The sequence below is a fragment of the Oncorhynchus clarkii genome, chromosome 3, assembly GCF_045791955.1.
Source record: "Oncorhynchus clarkii lewisi isolate Uvic-CL-2024 chromosome 3, UVic_Ocla_1.0, whole genome shotgun sequence".
Lineage (NCBI taxonomy): Eukaryota > Metazoa > Chordata > Actinopteri > Salmoniformes > Salmonidae > Oncorhynchus > Oncorhynchus clarkii.
Window position 1 is genome coordinate 35,145,801 of NC_092149.1, and position 27,023 is coordinate 35,172,823.

The following is a 27,023-nucleotide window of genomic DNA, read 5'->3' on the forward strand; positions in this document are numbered from 1 at the left end:
GGATGCTGATGGCCAACTGGCCTTGGAATTCTGCAGTAAAGAAGGAGGGGCAGATTAGGCCTTCTGTTGGCCAGTGTTACATACTTGTGACGATTGGCTAGATTGCCTGTCATCAGATAGTTGCTCAGAATTCCTATTGGCCAATTCAGTGGTCATTGGGCGGGTTTACGCGGTCCATGGTTTATCAGCTTTGCTAGAATGGGGCGCTGCGATCACTCACACCCACCGGCGCTTCTTCATAGGCGGAGTGGTAGTGTGTAGAGAAGGAGGTACTGCGGCAGCCAACAGAGCCGCGGAGGGAGATCAAATCCTAAAAAACCAGAGCAGTGCGGCTTCTTAGTTTCACCGGTCTTTTACCGCAACTATCAGAGCGCAAGAGAAGGACCCGCATCCTCGCGTGATGCTCTGCTTGAGACCGCAACATTTCATTTGAAAGACGTTTAGGTGGAGGGGGAAAATACTGTAACCTTTTGGAGGTTAGAGACACAATCTGTTTATTTAATCAATTAACCCATTTCTTTTATAGAAATTTGCTTGACTGACGTCTTTGTCGCTTTTTTTCGTTTTTACCTGAATAACTGAATACAAATCTTTCTTACGTTTTTAAAAGGCAATACCATTTTGATATAATTCCACCTGAGGGGCTGACACCTCTCAAGCTTTGCATCACCTGAGGAGAGAAGCCTGACTGCGCCAACATGGGGGTAAGCCCGGCGTCTACCAACTTTACAACTGCCTTATTGATGCATGAAAGTTATCAAATGCCTTGAAAACTGTTTAAAACCCCAGATGCTGACGGGGAAGGGCACCATACTGCAGTGTCATGTTTTTTCTGCTCTGGAAATATTTGAGTGACATTGACTCCAATGCGGATTTTTTTTTTTAGGCTATATAGTCTACGGTCTCATAGACTGCGACAAATTGATGTGACAAGTAGGCTAGAGCAGGCACAAAACAGCTCTCTGTAATGTATACTGCAGTTGTAAGGTTTCAACTTGACAATGAATTGGTCAGAATCTACTGATGGAATAATTGAATGTCATTTACTGTAATTTGCTGCTGTTTCCTTTGTTTCTCATACACTATGGAACGAACAAGTTAGTGATAAAAAACAATGATTGAATAGTCTCATTCAGGGGTTTGCCATATGCATTAATATAGGCGATGGGCTATATTAGGCATATCGTGACACTTTGTCTATAACCTTGCCATGGTAATCGGTTTATTCTGACAGCCGGCTCTCGTGAGAGAGAGAGAGAGAGAGAGAGAGAGAGAGAGAGAGAGAGAGAGAGAGAGAGAGAGAGAGAGAGAGAGAGAGAGAGAGACCACTGCGTATAGGCTTCACTTGGCATGTCACTGAGGGATTTCAATGAGACACAATGTTCTGTTATTCACCTGCCGTTATTATTAGCCTGTATTTGATGATTTTAGAATGTGTGGCTGTGTATTCGAATGGGCGCATGATTACAGTATCCCCTCCCCCTATTGCCATGTAAATTATCCTCGCATCATCGCGACCCAATTGTCTACTTCTTTAAATCTGCGATAGTGCAGGTAACTACTTCTACGCAACATTTGACGATAGATAGCTAGTGTGACATAGGAAACCCTATCCTAGTCTACCCGGCTACTGAGGACATTGCGTATGTCGGTATGGTATGCGATGCCTGAGCGCACTGAAGCCTCGTTGGCCCATGCGTCATAATGCGGTTACCGGGAATAAGCGCTTCACCAACTTTTTTCCCCTTTAATTTGTGACAACAGGGACGCGATAATCGTTGACAGTGAATACACGATATATTAAAAATATGTCCTGTGAATGCTGGGTGATGATACATTTGGGACTGGATTTGTAAGTGAATAGAATGCACACGAAGTTCTGACTCCCTCACTGCGTCAAATGGGGGATGCGGCCCGGCGCTGGATGATATTTTGGAAAATATCACGTCTCAATAAAAGTATCGATTGAAATAACACCATAATAACACCAATATTTTACTGTTTTGTAAAGCCAATAATAATTTGACTATGAATAGTTCTGTAGGAACATTTCGAGGTGATGCTGCGACTGTCGTTGTGGACTGTTGCGCAATTTCTGCCTCATCATTTATCTTGCGTATATGAGAGTTTAAGATTTAATCCCCGACTCGGTTCTGGGTGTTGACTTAATTTGATGACATGATGCCACAACATCCCAGTGGCTGATGAAGCTGGATCACCCACGGTTACCGAACATGATTGAAGAGACACCGACAGAGCAGGCACGAATGATATCAGCTATCTCCATCTATGACCTGGGCGGGCCTTGCAGGCATTTCTCCCGGTCGAAGTCTGCTGTGGAGCGGCGAGAAATGAAGCAGTCGTTGGTGATAGGCTATTCATGAGGATGCGATAATCATCCGTAGCAACAGGCACTGCGTCAAATGGGACGGAGTGCAAAAAGTGCTTACGCACGAACCACTTCCGTGGTAAAGTTAGATCAGCCCGTGTAGCCTATGTGTAAATGAGACAGGGGGTGGGGGTCCTCATCCGGCGCGCAAATAAAATATGTGTGTGACCTCTGATAATAATGACATTTTCAAATAATTGGAAGGCATATGTTCTTTACCTTAATCCATCTCACCCCTATGATTATTTGACAACATACAAGACATTCTGCGAAGTCGATCTGGCGCTTGACGCGCTGTGCCGTGGCACTGCCAACTGCCTGCCCCCAAGGCCGCAGGCTGCCGCGTCAAAATGGGGGCGGTGCCGTTCGAATGGAAATTCCCTTTAAAAAGCTGTGATTGGCGGACTCGGGGAGTCACGCAGAAAGGGATGTTTTAGCAAGGGATGTAAGGAAGCAAGCAAACACTGAGGCAAAGTGTCAGCGGTACTGAAGACAGGCAGACAGACAGACAGACAGCCTTTTTCATTTGTCACACCAATTGTGAGCAATAGAGGTTGCTGATGTGGCGAATGTGTGTATAGTTGCTCTGGTACAGTCAGTGATGGGGTAACCTAATGATGCTGAGAGAGAGAGGGGGGGGGGGGGGGAGTGAGTGAGAAAGAGAAATGGGAGAGGAGAGCAAGTGAAGACGGCTGCACACATTTCACCTTCAGACACATGAGCCATAGCGAAAAGGAGGGGGAGGACAGAGGGAGGGTGGGTGCAGGGCGAAGAAGGGAGGGGGATGAGATGAGTTGTGACTGATCTGCAAGTGTAGAGAGAGAGAGGGAGGGCTGTATCCTGTTGTGGGATAATGACCTGAGCTCACATTGCCATGGCTCCTGTTTCCCCTGCTTGCCTCTGCTCTTAGGGATTGGTTACCACAGAGACAGGAGGCAGATGGGATGACAGGACAGGGTGGAGGTATAGGTATTCAACCCCTATGGGATACAGAGAGGTGGTGGGGGATATCAGGGAGAGCTCACTGGACAGGGACTGAGGAGCATGAGGGAGCACTCCTTGATATCCCCCATCATCTCTCTCATTGAAAGGGAGAAAGGGAAGTGATATACAGTATAAAGCAAGGGCATATTGGTGTAGGTGGTGTGGAGATAAATCATTGCAGTGGCAGAGAGCTGAACGCTTGGCGATCTCCTTAACTGGCCAGGTGTACAGGACGGGTATAGGAAAGGGCAAGGGTGTAGGTATTTAGGTAAGGCTTGCTTGGTCATGATGGGACAAGGTACACTCTTAGACAAAATGGTCCCAATAGGGTTATTCGACTGTCCCCATAGGAGAACCCTTTTTGTTTCCAAATAGAACCATTTTTGGTTTCAGGTAGAACTGTTTTGAGTTCCATGTTGAACCCTTTGTGGAAAGGGTACTACATGGAACACAAAAGGATTCTACCTGGAATGAAAAAAGGTTCTTCAAAGGATTCTCCTATGGGGACAGCCAAAGAACCCCTTTAGTTTCTAGATTGCACCTTTTTTTCTAAGAGTGTAGATGTAGCTGTGGCCCAACCCAGTGTTTGGTGCAGAGTAGCTAGCCCACTCCCCTCCTCACTGCATCTGCAGTCATTCGTGTCCTGCTGCTGAGTCTGGAGGGTTTGCGCAGTGCACTGTATGTCGACCGAGCCGTCCTGGGCATCCTACTAATAGTCAATGATCAATATACTAGTGGGATATTCATGAGGGTTCTGTCCTTAAAGAGTCATTTGGAAGGACATGGTTTGAATGTTAGTCTTCTAGCATAGCTAGAAGGACCTACTTTAAGGGTAGGGTGATACGGTAGGGTAATAGGGTATTGTGTAAGTATTTGGGGACTTTTGGGGAAATTTGGCATTATGGTTTGTTTGAGTTTTGATGAGTCCCTTACCCTTCAAAGCAGACTGAGTTCCTTACTAAGGTCATGAGTTAATCAAATAACATAAACATTTGATCGATTGTAATGCAAGATTGGGCAGCCTGGTTAGTTAGCGTTGCTGCAATGTTCGGGAAATGTTAAGTGGGGGTTTGCAGAGTGAGAGACAGAGGAGAGTTGGGTTCCCTGCCAACACAGTCATTACTAATTCAGTGTCCTCCCAAGCTTGTGTGTGTGTGTGTGTTTGTGTGCGCGTGTGTGTGTATGTTTTCTTCCCCCTTTCATTATCAACTACGTCAATTGAATTTGTCTCATTTGAAAATATACAGAAATGCTTAAATGTATTTATTTATCTCAATTCTGCCCAAATGACATTTCCTTTCACAGAGCGTGTCACAGGCAACACAGTACTTCAAAGACCAGAAGACAAGACAGTACACAGAGCAGGAGTTGCTATGTGTTCTCTGTCACCTAAATCATCTGCATTAAACACAGAATATCCTCAGGAAACCCCTCATAGGAAAAAGAGAGAATCTACAGTTGTCCCTACAAGGGCCACTAAACACTCAAGATTTACGATACCAATCTAGACAATGCTATTCTCACTGAGGAGCACACACACACACAGACACTCACACTCACACTCACACTCACATCCACACACATGTACATGTACACCAGGGTTTCCGTTAGCCGACTTTTGGCCGATAATGCTTTTTAGTCTTTTCATCGATGGAAATACCAGTCGATTGTAAATGCATTTGACCAGTCATGCTTACTGGTCTACAGGTTCATTTGCATCCTTTCATGGAATTAAATTGCCGCGTGTATTTTCGTTAGTCGTTTATCTCAAGCGCACAACATACAGATACAGAGCCTATGAGCGAAAAAATCTGTCTGACAGTGCGAGAGCTGCTGCTACAGATTCTCAAACAGCTCATTTGTTGTTTCTGGAGTGAAACGTGTGCTTTTATAACAATTCTAAATGCAATTGCATGTTAAAAACAGTTTTGATGGCCATGATTAAAAATAACTACTATTTTTATTTCTCAACTGGTAATTGAAGCGCGCTTCCCATTCGCCATTCAAGTGCGCCACTTTTTCCTAAAGAAAACTCTGACAATACACTCACAATGGGTGAATGGTATACACACTGAGAGACAAGGACACATGCAGACTCTAAACTGGAGCACAGCTGCCTGCCAGGATGAACAGATCAGGGGATGGACAGATGGGCATGGGGGAAGGATGAAGAGATGAGGGTAGGGGAGGACAGGTGGGGTAATGCCATAAGATGGGATTTTGTTTTCGTTTTGCTGTTTTTTTTAGAAGGGAACACAAATTATTTGTCAGTGAGAGCTAAATTAGGATACAGGACATTTGGCGTGTGTGTGTTCACATGCACATAGATACTCAGTGTATAATTTCTGCTATAAGCAGAGGTCATGACCTCAGGGTCTGGCTGGAATTCCATACCTCTGAACATCAAAACAATTTAATTGAATTTAATATAACTTTATTTATATACAGTGGTGTAAAGTAAAAATGTGTGAAGTAAAAATACTTTGAAGTTCTACTTAAGTTGTTTTTTGAGGTATCTGTACTTTACTCTACTGAACAAAAATATAAACGCAACATGCAACAATTTCAACAATTTTACTGAGTTACAGTTCATATAAGGAAATCAGTCAAGTGAAATAAATAAATTAGGCCGTAATCTATGGATTTCACATGACTGGCAGGAGCGCAGCCATGGGTGTGACTAGGAGGGTATACGCCCACCCACTTGGGAGCCAGCCCTCCCCCTAGTGAGCCAGGCCCAGCCAATCAGAATATGTTTTTCCTTACAAAAGGGCTTTTGTATAGACAGATACACTTCAGTATCATCAGCTGTCCGGCTGGTCTGGTCTCGGACGATCCCGCAGGTGAAGAAGCCTGATGTGGAGGTCCTGGGCTGGCGGGGTTACACATTGTCTGCGGTTGTGAGGCCGGTTGGAGGTAATGCCAAATTTTTTATGCCAAATTTTCTAAAATGAAGTTGATAGAGAAATAAGCATACATTCTCTGGCAACAGCTCTGGTGGACATTCCTGCAGTCAGCATGCCAATTGCACACTGGCAAAACTGCACATTTTAGAGTGGTCACAAGGTGCACTTGTGTAATGATCATGCCGTTTAATCAGCTTCTTGAAATGCCACTGCTGTCAGGTGGAAGGATCTTGGCAAAGGAGAAATGCTCACAAACAGGGATGTAAACAAATTTGTGCACAACATTTTTGAGAAATACGTTTTTTGTGCGTATGGAACATTTCTGGGATCTTTCATTTCAGCTCATGAAACATGGGACCAACACTTTACATGTTGCGTTTATATTTTTGTTCAGTATATTTATATTTTTGACAACTTTTGCTTTTACTTCACTAGATTCCAATTGGGTACATTTTCCACCACTGTTTATATATTTATTAAATTAAGAAAATCACCATTTGAGAAGAAGTTGGGCATCCAGAAATTAAATTAACTGTCATTGTGACAAAAAGCAACACCAAGTATTTTACAACCAAGACGTGTCTTGATATGAAACCATTTTTAGATATGCACCTTAGAGGCTGCTGCCCCATATACATAGACTTGGAATCACTGGCCACTAATAACGATACATTAGTCACTTTAAAAATGTTGAAATAATGTTTACATACTGCTTTACTCATCTCATATGTCTATACTGTATTGTATTCTACTGTATTCTAGCCAATGCTACTCCGACATTGCTCAATCTAATTCCATTCTTTTACTTTTCAATTTGTGTGTTGTTGTGAGTTGTTAGATACTACTGCACTGTCGGAGCCAGGAACGCAAGCATTTCGCTACACCCGCAATAACACCCGCGGCAGTGGTTAGAGCGTTGGACTAGTAACCAGAAGGTTGCAAGTTCAAACCCCTGAGCTGTCATTCTGAACAGGCAGTTAACCCACTGTTCCTAGGCCGTCATCGAAAATAAGAATTTGTTCTTAACTGACTTGCCTAGTTAAGTAAAGGTAAAAAAATAATTAAAAAAACATCTGCTAAATATGTGCATATAACCAATAACATTTGATTTGATTTTCCTATAGTTCTTAATGCACCGATTTCCTCCGTTTCATTATCACTCTTTAATATGGAGAAGAACGTCTCTACTGGAAGTTAGCTAGGGAGAGGTACTGTATTTGGTGTACAATACAGTAGACTAATGAAGACAAGAGCAATCAGTCTAGCTAATCCTACTAGCATGAGCCTCCAGGCCCAACCACCGACCCAGCCCAGCCCCCCTACCCCTAGGCCATGCCCCCTGTGGCTACCTAGCCCTATTCCCCAGGGCTGTTGGAACCAGATGTCCCTATCAAATCAAATTGGATTTGTAACATGCGCCGAATACAACAGATGTAGACCTTACAGTGAAATACTTACTTTACAAGCCCTTAACCAACAATGCAGTTTATCCCCAACAATGTTGTACACACTCCCATATAGTATATAGTTCACATAAAGGCCTAAAGCAGTGATATTCCAGCTTTTTCAGCAGCGGGATCACATTTTTTCCGCCAGAATTTCTGGGGATGCCATTTTTTTCCCCCCAAGAATTTGTTGTGACCCCATCCCATCCCAAATCTAATAACACAACCTGCACATGCAGATTTTTACATCAACAAATCACATTTAATTCATTGCATTTTCATCTCCTATCAAAACGAAAAGAAACCAATAAATACATTTACTCAGTTTATTCACAGCAGGACTGAATGGACATATAACTGTCACCATCACTACCCTCCACCCCCACACCTTCCCCATTGGCTAGGATCCCTTCACATCAGCCTATCAACTAGTAGTGTCATGTGGGTCATGGCTGGCCTGATAGGCTTACAAGAGATGATCAAACTATATTGGGAGAAGGATGTTGCACAGCCATGATACAGCCAGATACTGTCACTTATAAAGTATAGTTATTCACCACACACAGGGCACAGTTCGTGAGGATTTGTCTCCAATGGCACCCTATTCCATACATAGTGCACAATCAAAAGTAGTGCACTACATTAGGAAAAGTATGGGTCTAAAGTATTGCACTACATAGGGAATAGGGTGTCATTTGGGAACCACTCAAGGTAATGAGGTTTATATAACTTGTTTCAGGAAGTGTGTAGTATGGAGAAATATATCTACCATCTTAGTCAATTCAAGCTTCACACACAATCAAACTGTTTTCCTGCAATAGTTACTATTTCCCCTTTTGTAGGTCCCCTAAAACGGGAACCCAAACAATGCAACTTCTTCCCGCCTCTTGTGAAACCCCTCACCTGTCATGCATACCAGGAGAGGCTGGGATGCCACGCCTCATGCCCAAGCAGGTCCATCACCGTTAGGGGGCATGCCCAAGCCTGTGTGCCCTAGACAGACAGACTGACAGACTGGCATGCTCCTGATGGAGGGTATTGGCTACTGTGGTTCACTGCAGTGTGGAAGTGTTCAACATATGAAACATGCCCCGTGTTCACTTCACTTCAGAACGAATGAGTCTGATTAATAACTGAGAAAACATTACATATAAGACATTGTCTGTTTTAATATCTCCTCCTAGTCTCCTATTTTTCCCTTCTCTGTTCCTAATACTATCTGCCCCCCCCCCCCCCTCACTCTCTCGCTCTCTCTGTCTGCCGCAGTGCGTGTTCTCGCTGCGCAGACAGACTGTAGCCACCTCGACAATGACTCACCTCTGCCTAGCTGTTGGCAGGCTTATAGCTTGCGCATATAAGAAGGTATCTCGTTCTTTCTTATAAAGATACACACACACACACACACACACACACACACACACACACACACACACACACACACACACACACACACACACACACACACACACAGACGTGTTGGCTATCTCCTCGAATGTCCAGTTACCGAGGCATCAATTATAACTGAGCGATCAGATCAGGGGGATCCTACAGTACTAGGCCACCGCCCACCACTAAGCCTCGGTCACCATGCCAACCTCCATGGTAATGTGACCTCCTAACCAGGCGCTTAGCTCCGGGAAAAACGGGACAAAACCAGAACAGAACATTAGAACCAGACAAACCACAGCAGCATGACATCGATAGAATGTCACGAACTCTTGCTCGTTTCTTTTCAAACATAGTGTACACACACCCAATGATGTTCTACTATCCCCTGGTAGATTAGCACACTAGTAGCTTTAGTAATCTGCTCCAAAGTGAATGTGCCTGTCTTCCTTGTTCCGGGCAGTCTGTCTTCTACTTGAAAAGATTAGAATGTGTGGAGGAGATGCGGTAATATATACTGTAGCATCTGTCTGGTTGTTAAGTCACCGACACCAGTTCCTCCAGTCTGTGTCTGTCAGTAGGTCCGTCTGTCTTTCTCTGTCCGTCTGTGTGAGAGCTAGTGGTTGTAATTTCAGCCTGCAGTCTCTGTTTCTTCTCTGAAACAACATCCTTGAATTACATTTCGCCCAACAGCAAATGGTAGAAACAGACTGGCAGACAGACCTACAGATAGACAGATAGATGACATGTTGTATTGAACAATGAGGAACAAAACGACGCTCTCTAAATGTTTTTGCTTGTAACTAAGGCGATAGTCGTGACCTCGTAACCACAATGAAGAAATCTTGCCACACAGCTTGAGAGTTGTGGGTGAAAGGAGAAGCTTGGGTTGTTCCTTGCGTGTCATGAAAGATTGAGTGGCATTAGCCCACACACACATGCCTGCACGCATGTTAACACCCTCACCACACACACACGGTAAAGAGCCAACATCCACTTTCTGGGTCGCAGGTTGTAAGGTCGCGACCCTGCAGGTGGGGTTGTTTGTTTTACAGTGTTATAGAACAATCTGTTAGAGTGGGATCCCAGTCACGCTGTCACTCACTGATATACACAGCCTGAGTCAACTGACAAAGAATAGTGGTCAATATCTAATTAGTGGTGTGAGAGAGAAGAGCTCTTCTCTCCCTCTCTCTCACCTCCCACTGCTGTCTCTCTTTCCATCTGCCCCATCACTGTCTTTCTCTTTTTTTCATTCATCTCTCTCTGTCCAGCCCTCTCTTGTAATGCCTGTTTCACCTGTCTCCGCTCTTCCAGTGTTTGTATTAGCATTAAATTGTGTGTGTGTGTGTGTGTGTGTGTGTGTGTGTGTGTGTGTGTGTGTGTGCCTGCGCGCGTGGGTGCGTGATGAGCAGGTGTGCTGTCAGACCTAACAATGTACTCTAAGTGCATTTCAATGGCCCACTCAGTGTTAGCCATTGGAAAACCTGCCTAGCTAGAAACTCCACACCTTGTGTGCCTAACCCAGACCTGTTAGCTTATCTATAATATCTACCCTACACTGTTTGGCTAAAGATGCTTATCTCGATGCCAACCAGAGTATTTAATGTGCATGTTATATTGAAGTACCCACACACACACACACACACACACACACACACACACACACACACACACACACACACACACACACACACACAGAGGCAGGCCAATCTCAAAGGGCATGAGTAGCAGTAGTCTTCTATCAGTCTCTCCTTTGTTCTGCATTCGGCTCTCTGGGCCTGTCTGGTCTTGTTGCAGCGAGAGCTCACTCACATTCTCGGTTGACGACATCCACATGCACATGTGTGTGTGTGTGTGTGGGAAGGTTGATTTTGTGCACTTTGTAGTCAACTTGTGTGTTGTTTGTGGGGAGTTCTGTTCGGGTCGACTGTTTGAACCAATCTCTTCAGGGTTAGTTTGTGTTCAAGGGAGACTCACTCTAGTGTGTTCCAGTATTACTACTGTAAATCAGGGGCAGAGTGGAGACCTGTAGTGTTCACTATAAATCCTCCTCAAACCTTTCTGACCACAATGAACCACTCAGACTGGTCTCTTTTACACGTGGAAGATTCTAGGCATCTGAAATTTCTCAACTGAACTCGCGTTAAGCACTGGGACTTTCAGTGGCAGGTTTACTCACCCATTCATGGCATTGTACTTCGTCAGTCAAGTGTGTTTATCAGGGCGTGGGAGATTAGGTCATGTATGTTTAGCTCGGTATAGGCTATTTATTTGGTTTGCGATGGACCAGGGCAAAAATGAAAACTTGACTTGAATGTGTATTTGCCCTTTATTATTCAGAATAAATTAACAGGTAGGTGTCAACCATACCCAAAGAAGGCCAGTGTAGGTGCAGGCTTTTGTTCCAACCAAGCAGTAACACAGTTGAAACCCAGTCAAACCTAGGCAGTAGGCCAAGCTTGTTAGAGCATGTCATCTTGACAATAGCCACCAGGGGGCTCCCCTGTGTTTCCTTGAACGCGACACCGTACAGTCACTTGGTGATGATGCTAGAACAAATAAAAGTGACCATATAGTCAGAATGGATGAGAAAGATTGAGCTACATGTTCTTAATGGAGGGTGATGGGTGTGGTAAGAGACAGACAGATTGCCTTTTGGATGTATTTTGGACTCTGCTGTCCTTTAACCCTTCTGGTCCTTCATTACATCACTGATTGTATTGATCCTGCAGCAAGGTCAGTTTCCTTGATGAGTTGGCTGTGTCAATGAGCGGCTTTTCCACTATAACCCTCCTGGGAGCCATTTTCTCTCTCTCTTTCTCTCTCTCTCTCTCTCTCTCTCTCATTCTGTCAACTGAGGGACTCTGGTCAGGGGCTTCTGTATTGATTTGAGCATCCGTTAGTGTAAATCGTAACTTGAGCTAATGCAACACTTTGTGCTCCCTAGAAGAGAGACATCTGTCTGTGTGTGTGTGTATGTGCGTGTGTGTGTGTCTGCCAAACTGTTTCATATTCAACACATCACAGTCACATTGATGTATCCAATCTAATTGAATAGATATTCATCTAATCTAGGGGTTCCCGAGTGGCGCATCGGTCTAAGGCACCGCATCTCAGTGCTAGAGGCGTCACTCTGGTTCGATTCCAGACTGTATCACAACCGGCCGTGATTGGGAGTCCCGTAGGGCGGCTCACAATTGACCCAGTGTCGTCCGGATTTGGCCGGTTCAGGCCGTCATTGTAAATAAGAATTTGTTCTTAACTGACTTGCCTAGTTAAATAAAGGTTCAATTTAAAAAATATATCTAATCATTAGAGAGGTTTTGAAGACTGAGAGAATGCACTGTATCTGCACTGTGTTTCTCTTTCAGGGCTTCTGTGCCCCACCACCAGCTAGTGTGTGTGTGTGCGTGTGCGTTTGCGGAGAACATACAATAGTCGCTGTTGACAGAAATGACAAATGAAGCAGGTGGCCAGTGGATACAAACTGTGATAGCGGGTCCCCGAGATGAGACAGACACTGCAGTAAAGCCAGACGGTCGTTTGATCCTTCTGTCTGTGATCTCTGTGAAGATCAAATGGGTATCAGAGAAAATAATGAAGTCCCTCTCCCCATCTGTTGTGTCTGGTGCTTTAACCATGTTTCTATTTAAATAATAGTGAAAGTATCCCCCCCCCCCCTAATCCCTTCCCCCCTCTCTTACTGTCCCCCCCACCGCCCAGTATGGGCGGTCGGACAGTTACCGCGTTGCTACCTCGCAGGATAAAGATGGCAAATCTTCTCCCAGCAAGAAGAACAAGAAGGGGAAGGACATGGATGAACTCAAGAAAGAAGTACCGATTGTAAGTGACTGGCACACAGTGGAACACACACACACTGCCCTGCTCAAGGGGCACGCTGGGCACCCCCATAACTATTATTGTAATACTAACATATGCCTCTCCGTAAGTTAGAGTATGAATATTGATCGAATACTTTCAGGGTACCCCCCAAGAGTCAATGTGTAACTGGAACACACACTCTCTAAATAGTTTGGAGAAAGACCTTAAAGTGAATGATAGTAATTAAGTCAAAATCCTACTAGTTTGTTTTAAATTCATTGTTATGATATTTATGGCATATTCTCAATGTTTCTCTGTTTCTCTCTCCCACACAAACACACATACATATGCACTCTCTCTCTCTCTCTCTCTCTCTCTCTCTCTCTCTCTCTCTCTCTCTCTCTCTCTCTCTCTCTCTCTCTCTCTCTCTCCCTCTCTATCTGTCTCTGTCTCTCTCTCTTTCCCTCCCTCCCTCTCTACCTTTCAGACGGAACACAAGATGTCCATAGAGGAGTGCTGCAGGAAGTTCAACACCGACATTGTCCAGGTGACTCCTCCTACTGTACTGTCCCATAGAGGTCTGTCTATGTTGTACCATGGAGACACGAGATGTCCTGCCGAGTCCTGCTGTGTCACTGACAGAGCCGCTACTAGGCCACTAGGTGGTGGTGTTTTACTATTTTACATTCACTCATGCCACACGGTCGGTGTGTTTGAGGGGATCAGTTGGAGCAACGTTTTAATGCCTTCTAAGACTACGCAAGACCCCTTATAAAGTCTCAATTATAATCTTATAATTATCCTTTCCTACGTTACAGCCTTTTTGAGTCGGGTGAAAATGTTCTACGTAAAGACAACACATTTTAAGCCTCGTTATAATATTGTAAAGACTCATACATGCTTATAAGTAGTCATAAAGCATTATACCTGCAGGCTTAAAGTTCTACCCATATAATTACATATTAGATTTAATAGGATTTTTATGGTGCTACCCCTAATTTCAACACACTCAGTACTAGGTTTAACCCACCCCACTCTCTCCCCACCCAGGGTCTGACCAACGCCAAGGCGGCTGAGTTTCTGATCAGGGACGGTCCCAATTGCCTCACCCCTCCCCCGACCACCCCCGAGTGGATCAAGTTCTGTCGCCAGCTATTCGGTGGCTTCTCCATCCTGCTGTGGACCGGCGCCATCCTTTGTTTCCTGGCCTATGCCATCCAGGCCGCCACGGAGGACGAGCCGGCAGGAGACAACGTGAGTCACCCACAAGCACACCCTCACGCACACACATGCACCCAAACACTAAACGTTAACACGGCCACAGAATAAGGGACCGTTAGAGCCACACACAGCCGAATCACACATACCTACGTTGACCAAACCTCACACACACTGACAGCAGCGCCAGTCCCTAACCTTAATTCTAACATACATCCACATGGCTAATGTACTTGGTCATTGACACTTCTTTTCTGTTTTTGCATGATCATCTAGTCTAGTGACTATTACCGTGTTGGTCTGTGTTCAGTTTGAAGCTAAATACTCCTGCTATGCATTGACCTGCAATGTACACAGTGTAACAGTGGGATTTCATGTCTCTCTCTCTCTCTCTCTCCTCAGTTGTACCTCGGTATCGTGCTCTCTGTAGTCGTCGTGGTCACCGGTTGTTTCTCCTACTTCCAGGAGGCCAAGAGCTCCAAAATCATGGAGTCCTTCAAGAACATGGTGCCCCAGGTAAACACACGACATGCCAAGAGTGTGCAAAGCTGTCATCAAGGCAAAGGGTGGCTACTTTGAAGAATATAAAATATAAAATATATTTTGATTTGTTTAACACTTTTTCGGTTCCTAAATGATTCCATATGTGTTATTTTATAGTGTTGATGTCTTCACTATTATTCTACAATGTTGAAAATAGTAAACATAAATAAAAACCCTTGAATGAGTAGGTGTGTCCAAACTTTTGACTGGTACTGTACTGTCACACACACTGAACACATACACACACCTTTCCAAGCTTTCTTTGCAATCCACACGCTCAACAAAACAAACAGTATTTTGTCTGAGGTGTGTGTGTGTGTGTGTGTGTGTGTGTGTGTGTGTGTATGTGCATGGGCTACCTAACCCTCCCTCTGTGTTCTCCCTGTAGCAAGCCTTGGTGATCCGTGAAGGCGAGAAGATGACGATCAACGCTGAGGAGGTGGTGGCAGGAGACCTGGTGGAGGTGAAGGGAGGAGACAGGATCCCCGCCGACCTCAGAGTCGTCTCTGCTCATGGCTGCAAGGTACCAATCACACACACGCACACACAGTTCAGATAACACACACTCACACAGCTACACATTTTACTTAACATTTTTTGGCCTTCTGGGTTTTGTCCTTCTTCTATAGGTGGATAACTCCTCCCTGACTGGCGAATCAGAACCCCAGAGCAGGTCACCTGACTGTACCCATGACAACCCCCTGGAGACCCGCAATGTCGCTTTCTTCTCTACCAACTGCGTTGAAGGTAACTGTAGAAACTGCTAACTCACAGACAAGCAGACAGACACATCAGCTGTTCTGTCCCTGACAATTCTCCTATCCTCTTTTCTCTATTCCTGCGTGTCAGACTCGACCTACCAAATTCAGTCAGCAGGGTCCTACTGCAGTATTGGATGCTGCACCCCAGCAGCACTAAGGCTTGCTAGGCTTTTGACTGGTTCAACTAAGCTGATTCAAACGTAATATTATACCATAGAGCTGCTGTTGACGCAGAAGTTACCCACATAAGCATACAAGAGTTCCCACTTTTACTTCTCTTCTCTCATTTCAACCTCTCTTTTTTTCCTGAATTAATATATGCCCTCTATTTCCCCCTCTCCCTCTCTCTCTCTCTCTCTCTCCCTCCCTCTCTCTCTCTCTCTCTCTCCCTCCCTCTCTCTCTCTCTCTCTCTCCCTCCCTCACTCCCTCTCTCTCTCTCTCTCTCTCTCTCTCTCCCTCTCAGGTACGGCGCGTGGCATCGTGGTGTGTACCGGCGACCGTACCGTTATGGGCCGTATCGCCACTCTCACCTCCGGTCTGGAGTCGGGCAAGACCCCCATCGCCAAGGAGATCGAGCACTTCATCCACCTGATCACAGGCGTGGCCGTGTTCCTGGGCATCACCTTCTTCATCCTGGCCGTCTGCCTGGGCTACACCTGGCTGGAGGCCGTCATCTTCCTCATCGGCATCATTGTGGCCAATGTCCCCGAGGGCTTGCTGGCTACTGTCACTGTGAGTGGCCCTGGCCGTTTCTCTGTGAATCCTATCTCTATTGAACCTCATACCTGTGGGTTCAATTCCCGGGACCACCCATATGTACAATCTATGCACTCATGGCTGTGAGTCATCTGCTAAATATCATGTATTATATCAGTGCATTCGGAAAGTATTCAGACCCCTTGACTTTTTTTACATTACAGCCTTATTCTAAAATGGATTCAATGTTTTTTTCCCCCCTCATCAATCTATACACACAAAGCAAAAACTGTTTTTTAGAAAAAAAATTGCATACTGTAAATGAGATTCATTCTAGATCAACTAGACTGTAGATCTAGACCAACTAGACAGCTAACTACACAATTAACACAGACATACTACACATTGATTAAGACAAGATCCAGACCAATTATAACTTCTACCAGGCATATATTATAGATCTCTAGACCAACTAGACAGCTGAAGCAAGCACACACATTTTCTCCAGAATAGGTAACCTTTCTAGTTTGTTGGTACTAGTACCCTCCTTCGTTCTGGCTCCTGGATAACCCCTGTCTTTCCCCTGTCTCTGTGCTGTAGGTGTGTCTGACTCTGACTGCCAAGCGTATGGCGAAGAAGAACTGCCTGGTCAAGAATCTGGAAGCTGTGGAGACCCTGGGCTCCACCTCAACCATCTGTTCCGACAAGACAGGCACCCTGACCCAGAACAGGATGACCGTGGCCCACATGTGGTTCGACAACCAGATCCACGAGGCTGACACCACAGAGGACCAGTCTGGTAAGAGGAGATCAGGAGGGTTAGGGTTGTAGTTGATGTTAGATATAATGGTAGAGTTTGGGCTCAGACACACCAATAGCGTTTTCTGGCCGAGAGCACTTCTGGCCGAGAGCACAAATTACACCTCTGAATGTAATTTGCGAACCAAGTGCGCAGCGATTTTACATGTAGAACTGCATGAAAAAATGAAATATTGGCTGGCGAATGCTAGATCCACATTCAGTGTGATGTGCGCTAGCCTTTAGAGTTTGGGTTGGAGTTAATGTAAGAGTTAGTGTTAGAGTTAGTGTTAGAGTTAGTGTTAGAGTTAGAGTTAGAGTTAGTGTTAGAGTTAGTGTTAGAGTTAATGTTAGAGTCAGTGTTAAGAGTTAGTGTTAGAGTTAATGTTAGAGTTAGTGTTAGAGTTAATGTTAGAGTTAGTGTTAGAGTTAGTGTTAGAGTTAATGTTAGAGTTAGTGTTAGAGTTATTGTTAGAGTTAATGTTAGAGTTAGTGTTAGAGTTAATGTTAGAGTTAATGTTAGAGTTAGTGTTAGAGTTAGTGTTAGAGTTAGTGTTAGAGTTAGAGTTAGTGTTAAGAGTTAGTGTTAGAGTTAGAGTTAGAGTTAGAGTTAGAGTTAATGTTAGAGTTAATGTTAGAGTTAGAGTTAGAGTTAATGTTAGAGTTAGTGTTAGAGTTAGTGTTAGAGTTAGTGTTAGAGTTAATGTTAGAGTTAATGTTAGAGTTAATGTTAGAGTTAATGTTAGAGTTAGTGTTAGAGTTAATGTTAGAGTTAGTGTTAGAGTTAATTTTAGAGTTAGAGTTAGTGTTAGAGTTAGTGTTAGAATTAGTGTTAGAATTAGTGTTAGAGTTAGTGTTAGAGTTAGTGTTACAGTTAGTGTTAGAGTTAGAGTTAGAGTTAGTGTTAGTGTTAGAGTTAGAGTTAGTGTTAGTGTTAGTGTTAGAGGTAATGTTAGAGTTAGTGTTAGAGTTAGTGTTAGAGTTAGTGTTAGAGTTAGTGTTAGAGTTAATGTTAGAGTTAGTGTTAGAGTTAGAGTTAGTGTTAGAATTAGTGTTAGAATTAGTGTTAGAATTAGTGTTAGAGTTAGTGTTACAGTTAGTGTTAGAGTTAGAGTTAGTGTTAGTGTTAGTGTTAGAGGTAATGTTAGAGTTAGAGTTAGAGTTAGTGTTAGAGTTAATGTTAGAGTTAGTGTTAGAGTTATTGTTAGAGTTATTGTTAGAGTTAATGTTAGAGTTAGTGTTAGAGTTAATGTTAGAGTTAATGTTAGAGTTAATGTTAGAGTTAATGTTAGAGTTAGAGTTAATGTTAGAGTTAGTGTTAGAGTTAGAGTTAGAGTTAATGTTAGAGTTAATGTTAGAGTTAATGTTAGAGTTAATGTTAGAGTTAATGTTAGAGTTAGTGTTAGAGTTAGTGTTAGAGTTAATGTTAGAATTAGTGTTAGAATTAGTGTTAGAGTTAGTGTTACAGTTAGTGTTAGAGTTAGAGTTAGTGTTAGAGTTAATGTTAAAGTTAGTGTTACAGTTAGTGTTAGAGTTAGAGTTAGTGTTAGTGTTAGTGTTAGAGTTAGTGTTAGTGTTAGAGGTAATGTTAGAGTTAGTGTTAGAGTTAGTGTTAGAGTTAGTGTTAGAGTTAATGTTAGAGTTAGTGTTAGAGTTAGTGTTAGTGTTAGAGTTAGGGTTAGAATTAGTGTTAGAGTTAATGTTAGAGTTAGTGTTAGAGTTAGTGTTAGTGTTAGAGTTAATGTTAAAGTTAGTGTTACAGTTAGTGTTAGAGTTAGAGTTAGTGTTAGTGTTAGAGTTAGTGTTAGTGTTAGAGGTAATGTTAGAGTTAGTGTTAGAGTTAGTGTTAGTGTTAGAGTTAGGGTTAGAATTGGTGTTAGAGCTGGAGTTTGGGTTGGATGTTGGTGTTAGAGTTCAAGTTTGGGCACAGTCACGTTTAGAGACAATTTTAAGTTTAGGAATCCCTCTTGAGTTTAAGTAGTTCTATAACCTACAGACAAGTACAGTTTAATTACAGGTTAGGAATAGATATTGTTTTATCATCTCTAATCGGCCACCTCTCTCTCTAGGTGCCTCCTTTGACAAGACCTCAGCCTCATGGGCTGCCCTGGCTCGCGTCGCAGCTCTCTGCAACCGTGCTGTGTTCAAAGCCGGCCAGGACCAACTGCCCATCCTGAAGAGGGACACCGCTGGTGATGCCTCCGAGTCTGCCCTGCTCAAGTGTATCGAGCTGTCCTGTGGCTCTGTCAAACAAATAAGAGAGAAGAACAAGAAGGTGGCCGAGATCCCGTTCAACTCCACCAACAAGTACCAGGTACGTAACACACATATGTGTACATACACACACGCACAAACACAACACTCAAATGGATTGGTTTCTAACACTGTGACCATGTCCGATCTCACCTCTCCCCTTTCTTCCCCCCTATTTCTCTCGCTCTCTCCCTTCCATCCTCAACCAACCCCACAGCTGTCAGTTCACGAGACAGAGGATCCCAATGACAACCGCTACCTGCTAGTGATGAAGGGAGCCCCAGAGAGGATCCTGGACCGCTGCACCACCATCATCATCCAGGGCAAGGAGCAGCCCATGGACGAGGAGATGAAGGAATCCTTCCAGAACGCCTACATGGAGCTGGGAGGACTGGGAGAGAGAGTACTCGGTGAGAGAGAGGGTGGGAGAGAGAGTACTCAGTGAGACAGGGAGAGTGAAAGGAGGGGGGGGGGGGTTTGAGAGAGAAATGTGGAGGGAAGGTTGAGAAGAAGGAAGAGAGAGAAATGGACCTTGCAGAACGCATAAGAGGAGTGGGGCGGGTTGTTAGAGGGAGGGGAGGGGGGCAGAGAGAAAGAGTCTGGAGGAGGAGGAAAGGATGGAAGGTCAGGATGTTGGTTCTAGGAGAATGAGTCAAATGTACCTTATCCAATAGTGAATAAAAAAATGAGAGCTGAAGGATTGACTGATTTAGTAGAGGATGAGTAGAACAAGTAAATCAAGCTAACCCCTCCTGTTACTCCCCAGGTTTCTGCCACCTGCTAATGCCAGAGGACCAGTACCCCAAGGGCTTTGCCTTCGACTGTGACGACGTTAACTTCACCACAGAGAGCCTGTGCTTCGTGGGCCTCATGTCCATGATTGACCCTCCCCGTGCCGCTGTGCCCGACGCTGTGGGCAAATGTCGTTCGGCTGGCATCAAAGTCATCATGGTGACAGGTGATCATCCAATCACTGCCAAGGCCATCGCTAAGGGCGTGGGCATCATCTCCGAGGGCAACGAGACAGTGGAGGACATCGCCTCTCGCCTCAATATCCCCGTCAGCCAGGTCAACCCAAGGTGAGAAACATAAGACACACACACACCCACACACGCCAGCACAATACATAATTTCACAATGACGGTGAGACCACAAGGGATCCCGTTCTGCTAATTCATTGTGCTCATTAATGTTCCCTCTCTTGTCACTTTTGCCCTGTCTCCGTGGATCCAAGCTAACTATTCTGATGTGTGTGTGTGTCTCCAGGGATGCCAAGGCTTGTGTGATCCATGGTACAGACCTGAAGGAATTGTCTCAGGATCAAATGGATGACATCCTCAGAAACCACACTGAGATTGTCTTTGCCAGGACCTCCCCACAGCAGAAACTTATCATCGTAGAGGGCTGCCAGCGACTGGTGAGACACACACACACACACACACACACACACACACATAGACACACACACACACACAGAAAGACACACACCACCTGAATCCATCACCCGATCAACAAAAGTGAACTTGCTTTCCACGACTACACTAATATAAGTCTGTGAACAAGGTTGGGGTTCATTCCGTTTTCAGTTCGGGGAGATTGTTGAGATTTTATTCATGCATTTGAAAATGAATTGATTGAATTGAACAGGGAATTGACCCCATCACTTCCCCCTAGTTTTGGTACAATAGTGACTTTCTATAGGCCATGCTCAAAAGCACTGCTAAAGTGCGCTATGAAGGGAATAGGGTGCCATTTAGAACACAGGCTAACTCTTCTGTCCCTCTCAGGGTGCCATCGTGGCTGTGACAGGTGACGGTGTGAACGACTCTCCTGCCCTGAAGAAGGCTGACATCGGCGTTGCCATGGGAATCTCCGGCTCTGACGTATCCAAGCAGGCCGCTGACATGATCCTGCTGGACGACAACTTTGCCTCCATCGTCACCGGAGTAGAAGAGGGTGAGAAATAGGGAGAGAGAGGAGAATAGATGGAAAGAGTAGAAGGGCGTGTGAGAGGGATAAGTGGAAGAAAGGTGAAAGAGGGCAGAAAAGAAGAAGATGGGAGGGACTGGTAATATGAGCCTGTATGTTTTAAGCATCGCAGAGTAGGTGCTGATCTCCAATCAGTTTGGACTTTTTAGTGAATAAGATCACATGGACAAGAGGGGCCTGATGCAAGATCAGCCCTCCTACTCTGAGACACTTTATGAATAAGGGCAGACCCTGATCCAACCTTGAGTGACCTTTGCCTTTGTCAGAGTTCAGTGTGTGTCCTCCTGTCTCCCTGCAGGTCGTCTGATCTTTGATAACCTGAAGAAGTCCATTGCATATACCCTGACCAGTAACATCCCTGAGATCACACCCTTCCTCCTCTTCATCATTGTCAACATCCCCCTACCCCTGGGTACCATCACCATCCTCTGTATCGACCTGGGAACTGACATGGTAAGGCACACACACACACACACACACACACACATAACACACACACGCGGGACCAACACATACACACACACAAACACACACAAAATACGAAATTGTGCATTGTTGAAAATAATGTCACATGTAAACTCGATATGCCCTATCTCACAATGGAGCAATCAATCAAATATACATCAATGTGAAATATTTGTTTCTCATACAAACTCACATCTGTGACCTGTGACCCCCCTCCCCCAGGTGCCCGCCATCTCCCTGGCCTATGAGGCAGCCGAGAGTGACATCATGAAGCGTCAGCCCAGGAACCCCACCAGGGACAAGCTGGTGAACGAGAGGCTCATCAGCATCGCCTACGGACAAATCGGTGGGTCCCCATTAGCTCCTCTATCTGGTTGGGGCCATAAAGACAGTGCATATGTAACTGGACATGTTATCATAGCCCACAGCCAGATCAATGATCAATACTTCCCCATGAAGTCCTTGAGCATTAGTCGTGAGATTAGTCTTCCACCACCCTGTTGTAGAATCTGACAGACTGATGAGTGTATCGATGCTTATAGATCATACATCTATGGCTAGTGGATTATAGTTCACAAGTCTATATGAGAAGTCAATGGCTTCTCCTTGTGGGATCCGGTAACATCATTTCCAGAGTGAACATGTGTTAATGCATTGTGTCTATGTCTGTGTGTGAAGGTATGATCCAGGCTCTGGGAGGCTTCTTCTCCTACTTTGTGATCTTGGCTGAGAATGGATTCCTACCCTCAATTCTTGTGGGTATCAGGCTCAACTGGGACGACCGCGCTTGCAACGACCTGGAAGACAGCTATGGCCAGCAATGGGTAGGTACACGCTACAATTATGAGCCAAAATAAGTATTCAAAATATAGCCATACAGTATATTACAAGTACATATGCAAATTCATTGTTTACACTATTTCACCATAGTTGATCAGATTCTATGAATAAATATTCCCTGACCAAGATTGCTGTCCTTTTAGTCACACTGCCGGGATGCCAATGTCCATTCTATTGTTCTATTTCATTCTATGATTCAAATATTGTGTCTCACTCCCTTTCTCCTCTCTCTGTGTGTGTGTAGACATATGAACAGAGGAAGATCGTGGAGTTCACGTGTCACACAGCCTTCTTCGTCAGTATCGTGGTGGTACAGTGGGCTGATGTCATTGTCTGCAAGACCAGGCGGAACTCTGTCTTCCAGCAGGGCATGAAGTGAGTCTGTCTGCCTGTCTGCCTGTATGTTTCTGTCTCTCTTTTCCTGTGTCTGTCTGCCTGTCTGTTTCTGTCTCTCTTTTCCTGTCTGTCTGTCTGCCTGTCTGCCTGTCATTCTGTCTCTGTCTGTCAGCCTGTCTTGTTTCTGTGTCTCTTTTCCTGTCTGTCTGTCTGTCTGTCTGTCTGTCTGTCTGTCTGTCTGTCTGTCTGTCTCTACATTTGTTAATATACAGTATGCTTGGTCTCTATGTATATTAGTCTCTCTCACCCTCTTATATTTATTCTCATTCTCATGTCTCTCCTCTGCACTACTCTCCTCTTAGGAACAAGATCCTGATCTTTGGCCTGTTTGAGGAGACAGCTCTGGCTGCCTTCCTATCCTACACCCCAGGCATGGATGTGGCACTCAGGATGTTCCCCCTAAAGTGAGTGGAGTAAACCCAGAAATACACCTACACAAACAGATAGACATAGACATACATCTACACAAACAGACATACATACATCTACACAAACAGATAGACAGACATACATACATCTACACAAACAGACATACACCTACACAAACAGATAGACATAGACATACATCTACACAAACAGACATACATACATCTACACAAACAGATAGACATAGACATACATCTACACAAACAGATAGACATAGACATACATCTACACAAACAGACATACACCTACACAAACAGATAGACATAGACATACATCTACACAAACTGAAAGACAGACATACATCTACACAAACAGATAGACATAGACATACACCTACACAAACAGAAAGACATAGACATACATCTACACAAACAGATATACATAGACATACATCTACACAAACAGACATACACCTACACAAACAGATAGACATAGACATACACCTACACAAACCAAACAGATAGACATACACATACACCTACACAAACCAAACAGATAGACATAGACATACAAACATACTGTACATACACCTACACTGACAACTATTGACCTATCTGCCATGCTGTGTGTTTATTAACCTCTGTCCACCCCCCCCCCCCCCCCCCCCCCCCCCCCCCTCTCTCCAGGCCCAGCTGGTGGTTCTGTGCGGTCCCCTACAGTGTCCTCATCTTTGTGTATGATGAGATCCGAAAACTGCTCATCCGTAGGAACCCAGGAGGTAAATGGCTGTCTCTTTCTCTATGTATAACATTTAGGCCCGAATCCTGTCATGAGATTTGCATTTGTAACTTCACACACACTAAAACAAGAAAACTCTCTAACGCCTCTCTTTTCTCTTCCCCTACCCTCTCCTCCTACAGGTTGGGTGGAAAGGGAGACATACTATTGAGTGATGGATACCGTCTTTACTCATACCCCTACATTTTCCATTTGTTTCTCCCCCCTTTCATTCCATCCCTGGCAAGACACGTCTTCAGATGCCCCACCCCGTAAAAGACAACGACCGCTTCGAAGCAATTTTCATCACAACTGCCCCAAAGATTAAAAACAGCAAAGCACCTTTACGACTTCCTACATCAACCCCCCCATCTCCATCTCCTATGATACTCTTTGCATGTGTTCTCTCACTGCTGTGTACATAAACCAATATATCTACCAAACGGCAGCTGCATATTGTGTATGTAGATTTGAACGAGCTATGATCTTAAAGGGAGTTTCTACGCTCGGCAAAAAAAAAAGGGCCATACCACTCCTTCCTCCCTTCCCCTTCTTTCCCCCCTCTATCTCTACACCTCTGTTCCTCCCTCTCTTCCTTCTCCTGCGACCCTTTGCTCGTCCTCCGGTCACACACAGATCTACGGATCACAAGCGAGATCCCACAGCTGACACCAATACGAGCCGTCCCCTCTCGCCCTCTCCTGTCTGCAGGAGGAAGAGCGGATGTCTTTCTCACTCCGACCGTTTCCTTTTTCTTCAACAGTGTTGTTGTTGTTTTTTTTATAATATGGGGTGGGGGTTCATTGGTTTTACTTGTTTTTTTATTTATATAATGGGAGGGGGGGGTGTGTGAGAGCTGCTTTCCCTCATTTAGGCATAACAAAGCACACCCCGCCATGGCGTCCCCAGTCCCCCTTCCCTTTCTGTCTCTCACACCCTCCTCTCCCCTCTACTCCCTGTTTGTCTGTATGTGTGCACTGTGTGAACCATTGTCCTTGTTAAATACTACAGTACACCCCCAGTTGGAAAATACAACTCAATCTTTCTGTGTGTTCTAGGAAAACTATATAATTCTATACCGATTTAAAGAAATAAAAATATGTTGAAAATAAAACATCTCAAGATACACATTCAGTGAAAAAGAACATCGGCGGCATTGTTGAGCGTGCTATGGAAAAAGAGGAAAGATCACTCTGTTTCCTTTTTTTGTATGGTTTCCAATCTTTTTTTCGCCAGGTTTTCAGAAAGCCGATGCAAAAATGTAACAACAACAAAAAAAGCGACAAGGTTGTGTTTTATTATTAAAACATGTGAGACAGAAACTATGGCGTCCATATTCCTACTACCACTTCCATGTTCCTGGAGTCCGGTCCAATCTAGGAGACCCAGTCCAGGTATTAAGTTCTGTGTGAATGTCTGTATTGGAGACCAGCAGAGGAACAGCCATTTCAGGCTGGGTCTTACTCAGAGGGCTGTAGGGGGTTGAGACTACAGATGACAAAAAAAAAAAACAGTCGTAGAACATGTGTGTGAAAGAAAACGAAACCAACACCAATAAAACATCTAGACCATTTAATACAACCTAGCAATGTCTGTGTGTCTTTATCTCTCCCTGCCTTCGACTCGCTACACTGACTTTCATCTTTCTTTCCCCCTCTTCTCTCATGTCAGTCTGATACTACATGGCTTAAATGCTAAATGTAGGCCTGAATTTATGAAATCTTGTAGGACAAAACTGATCAGTAATGCATCTTTTTTGTCTTCACCTGGACAACATTTGGGGTTGTATATACGCAATGAAATATCTGTAAGAGAATAAGAGATTTTACAAGTGATTCTTAATTTTAAGACCAGCGAGATATACTGTATTTAGTATTTTACTGTGTTCGTTGTTGTATCTATAGTGTTGAGGGACATATTGGCAGAGCGCTAGGACGCCATCTAATGATGAGAATCATATCAGGTTACACTGCAAAATGTACAATTGATAGAAGACTCTGAGTTTGCAGAAGCCTGTGAGTTTGCAGAAGCCCAGGGTAATGTACCAAACGGCCAAATCAAGTAAACGTTTTGGCTTTGATGTTGAAACCTAAACAAAAGTACATATGAAACATACAAACAGTTCCAAACAGAAAGAATGCAGGATACATGACCACGTGTGAAGCAGAAAAACAAAACAACAATTCTACAAAGCTCCCTGATCATATGGTTCCCAAGACAACTGATATTCCGCATTAATGAAACAAATGTATAAAATGTTCTGCGAGTAAAGAATATCATGTCATCAGCATTTTACATTTCTGAAGCTTTGTTAGTCTTGCCTTGTATTCTGTACCTACTGGTAACAAGAGTACAGATACAGTATGGGCCAGTTCCCAGACTGAGATTAAGCCTAATCCCGGACTAAAAAAACACTTTCACTCTCCCCAAAACATAGTTCTCAATCCTGGAGTAAGATTAATCTGGGCTAAATAGCTGTGTTCAGTGGCTAAAATCTGCTATAGATATTACTGTAGGTTAAAAAAAAACACACCACCTCATCCCTCACACATTTAGGGTTTGTCCGTAATGGCACCCTATTCCCTATATAGTGCACTACAGGGAATACAGTAGTTGACATGTATGATGCAGCTTTCCACAACAGGGGGGGTGGGTGTGGGGGAATAAACGCTTAGCATTGATCGAGATGACGAGGTAAACATAATGGGGGGGTAAAATGCTCTTCACAAAAGGTGTATAAACTGCATTGATACTCGCTCTCTACATCTACTACATCACTGACACTCGCTCTCTCACACACACACACACACCCCCCTCCCCTTAAATTCCCACATGTCCATGCAGCGAGCTCTTACAGACTCCTCTCCCCCCCCTCCACATAATAGAATATCGATCGCCCGGCTTTGCCGCAGTGTGCAGCATGCCAGTGAGTGAAGTGTGTGTGGATGGATGGGTGAACCTCCAAGGTCATCTCCATAGCAACCT

General features: G+C 44.3%; 1 protein-coding gene across 2 annotated transcripts; it reads left to right on the forward strand.

Annotated features, from left to right (window-relative positions):
* Positions 1-210: 210 nt before the first annotated feature.
* Positions 211-25,623, forward strand: LOC139394159 (sodium/potassium-transporting ATPase subunit alpha-3-like). Of its 2 annotated transcripts, none has more exons than XM_071142208.1 (22): positions 211-476; positions 611-704; positions 12,876-12,956; positions 13,423-13,482; positions 13,986-14,189; positions 14,556-14,669; positions 15,085-15,219; positions 15,326-15,443; positions 15,922-16,190; positions 16,755-16,953; positions 19,022-19,266; positions 19,423-19,615; positions 19,972-20,284; positions 20,472-20,622; positions 20,993-21,161; positions 21,493-21,647; positions 21,882-22,005; positions 22,338-22,483; positions 22,744-22,874; positions 23,198-23,299; positions 23,948-24,039; positions 24,182-25,623. In XM_071142208.1, exons 2-22 carry the CDS (start codon positions 699-701, stop codon positions 24,208-24,210), a joined length of 3,036 nt encoding a protein of 1,011 aa, XP_070998309.1. In that variant the 5' UTR covers positions 211-476; positions 611-698; the 3' UTR covers positions 24,211-25,623. The 2 variants fall into 2 exon arrangements, with proteins under 2 accessions (XP_070998309.1, XP_070998301.1); XM_071142200.1 differs by having other exon boundaries at positions 239-476; positions 12,837-12,956.
* Positions 25,624-27,023: the final 1,400 nt, after the last annotated feature.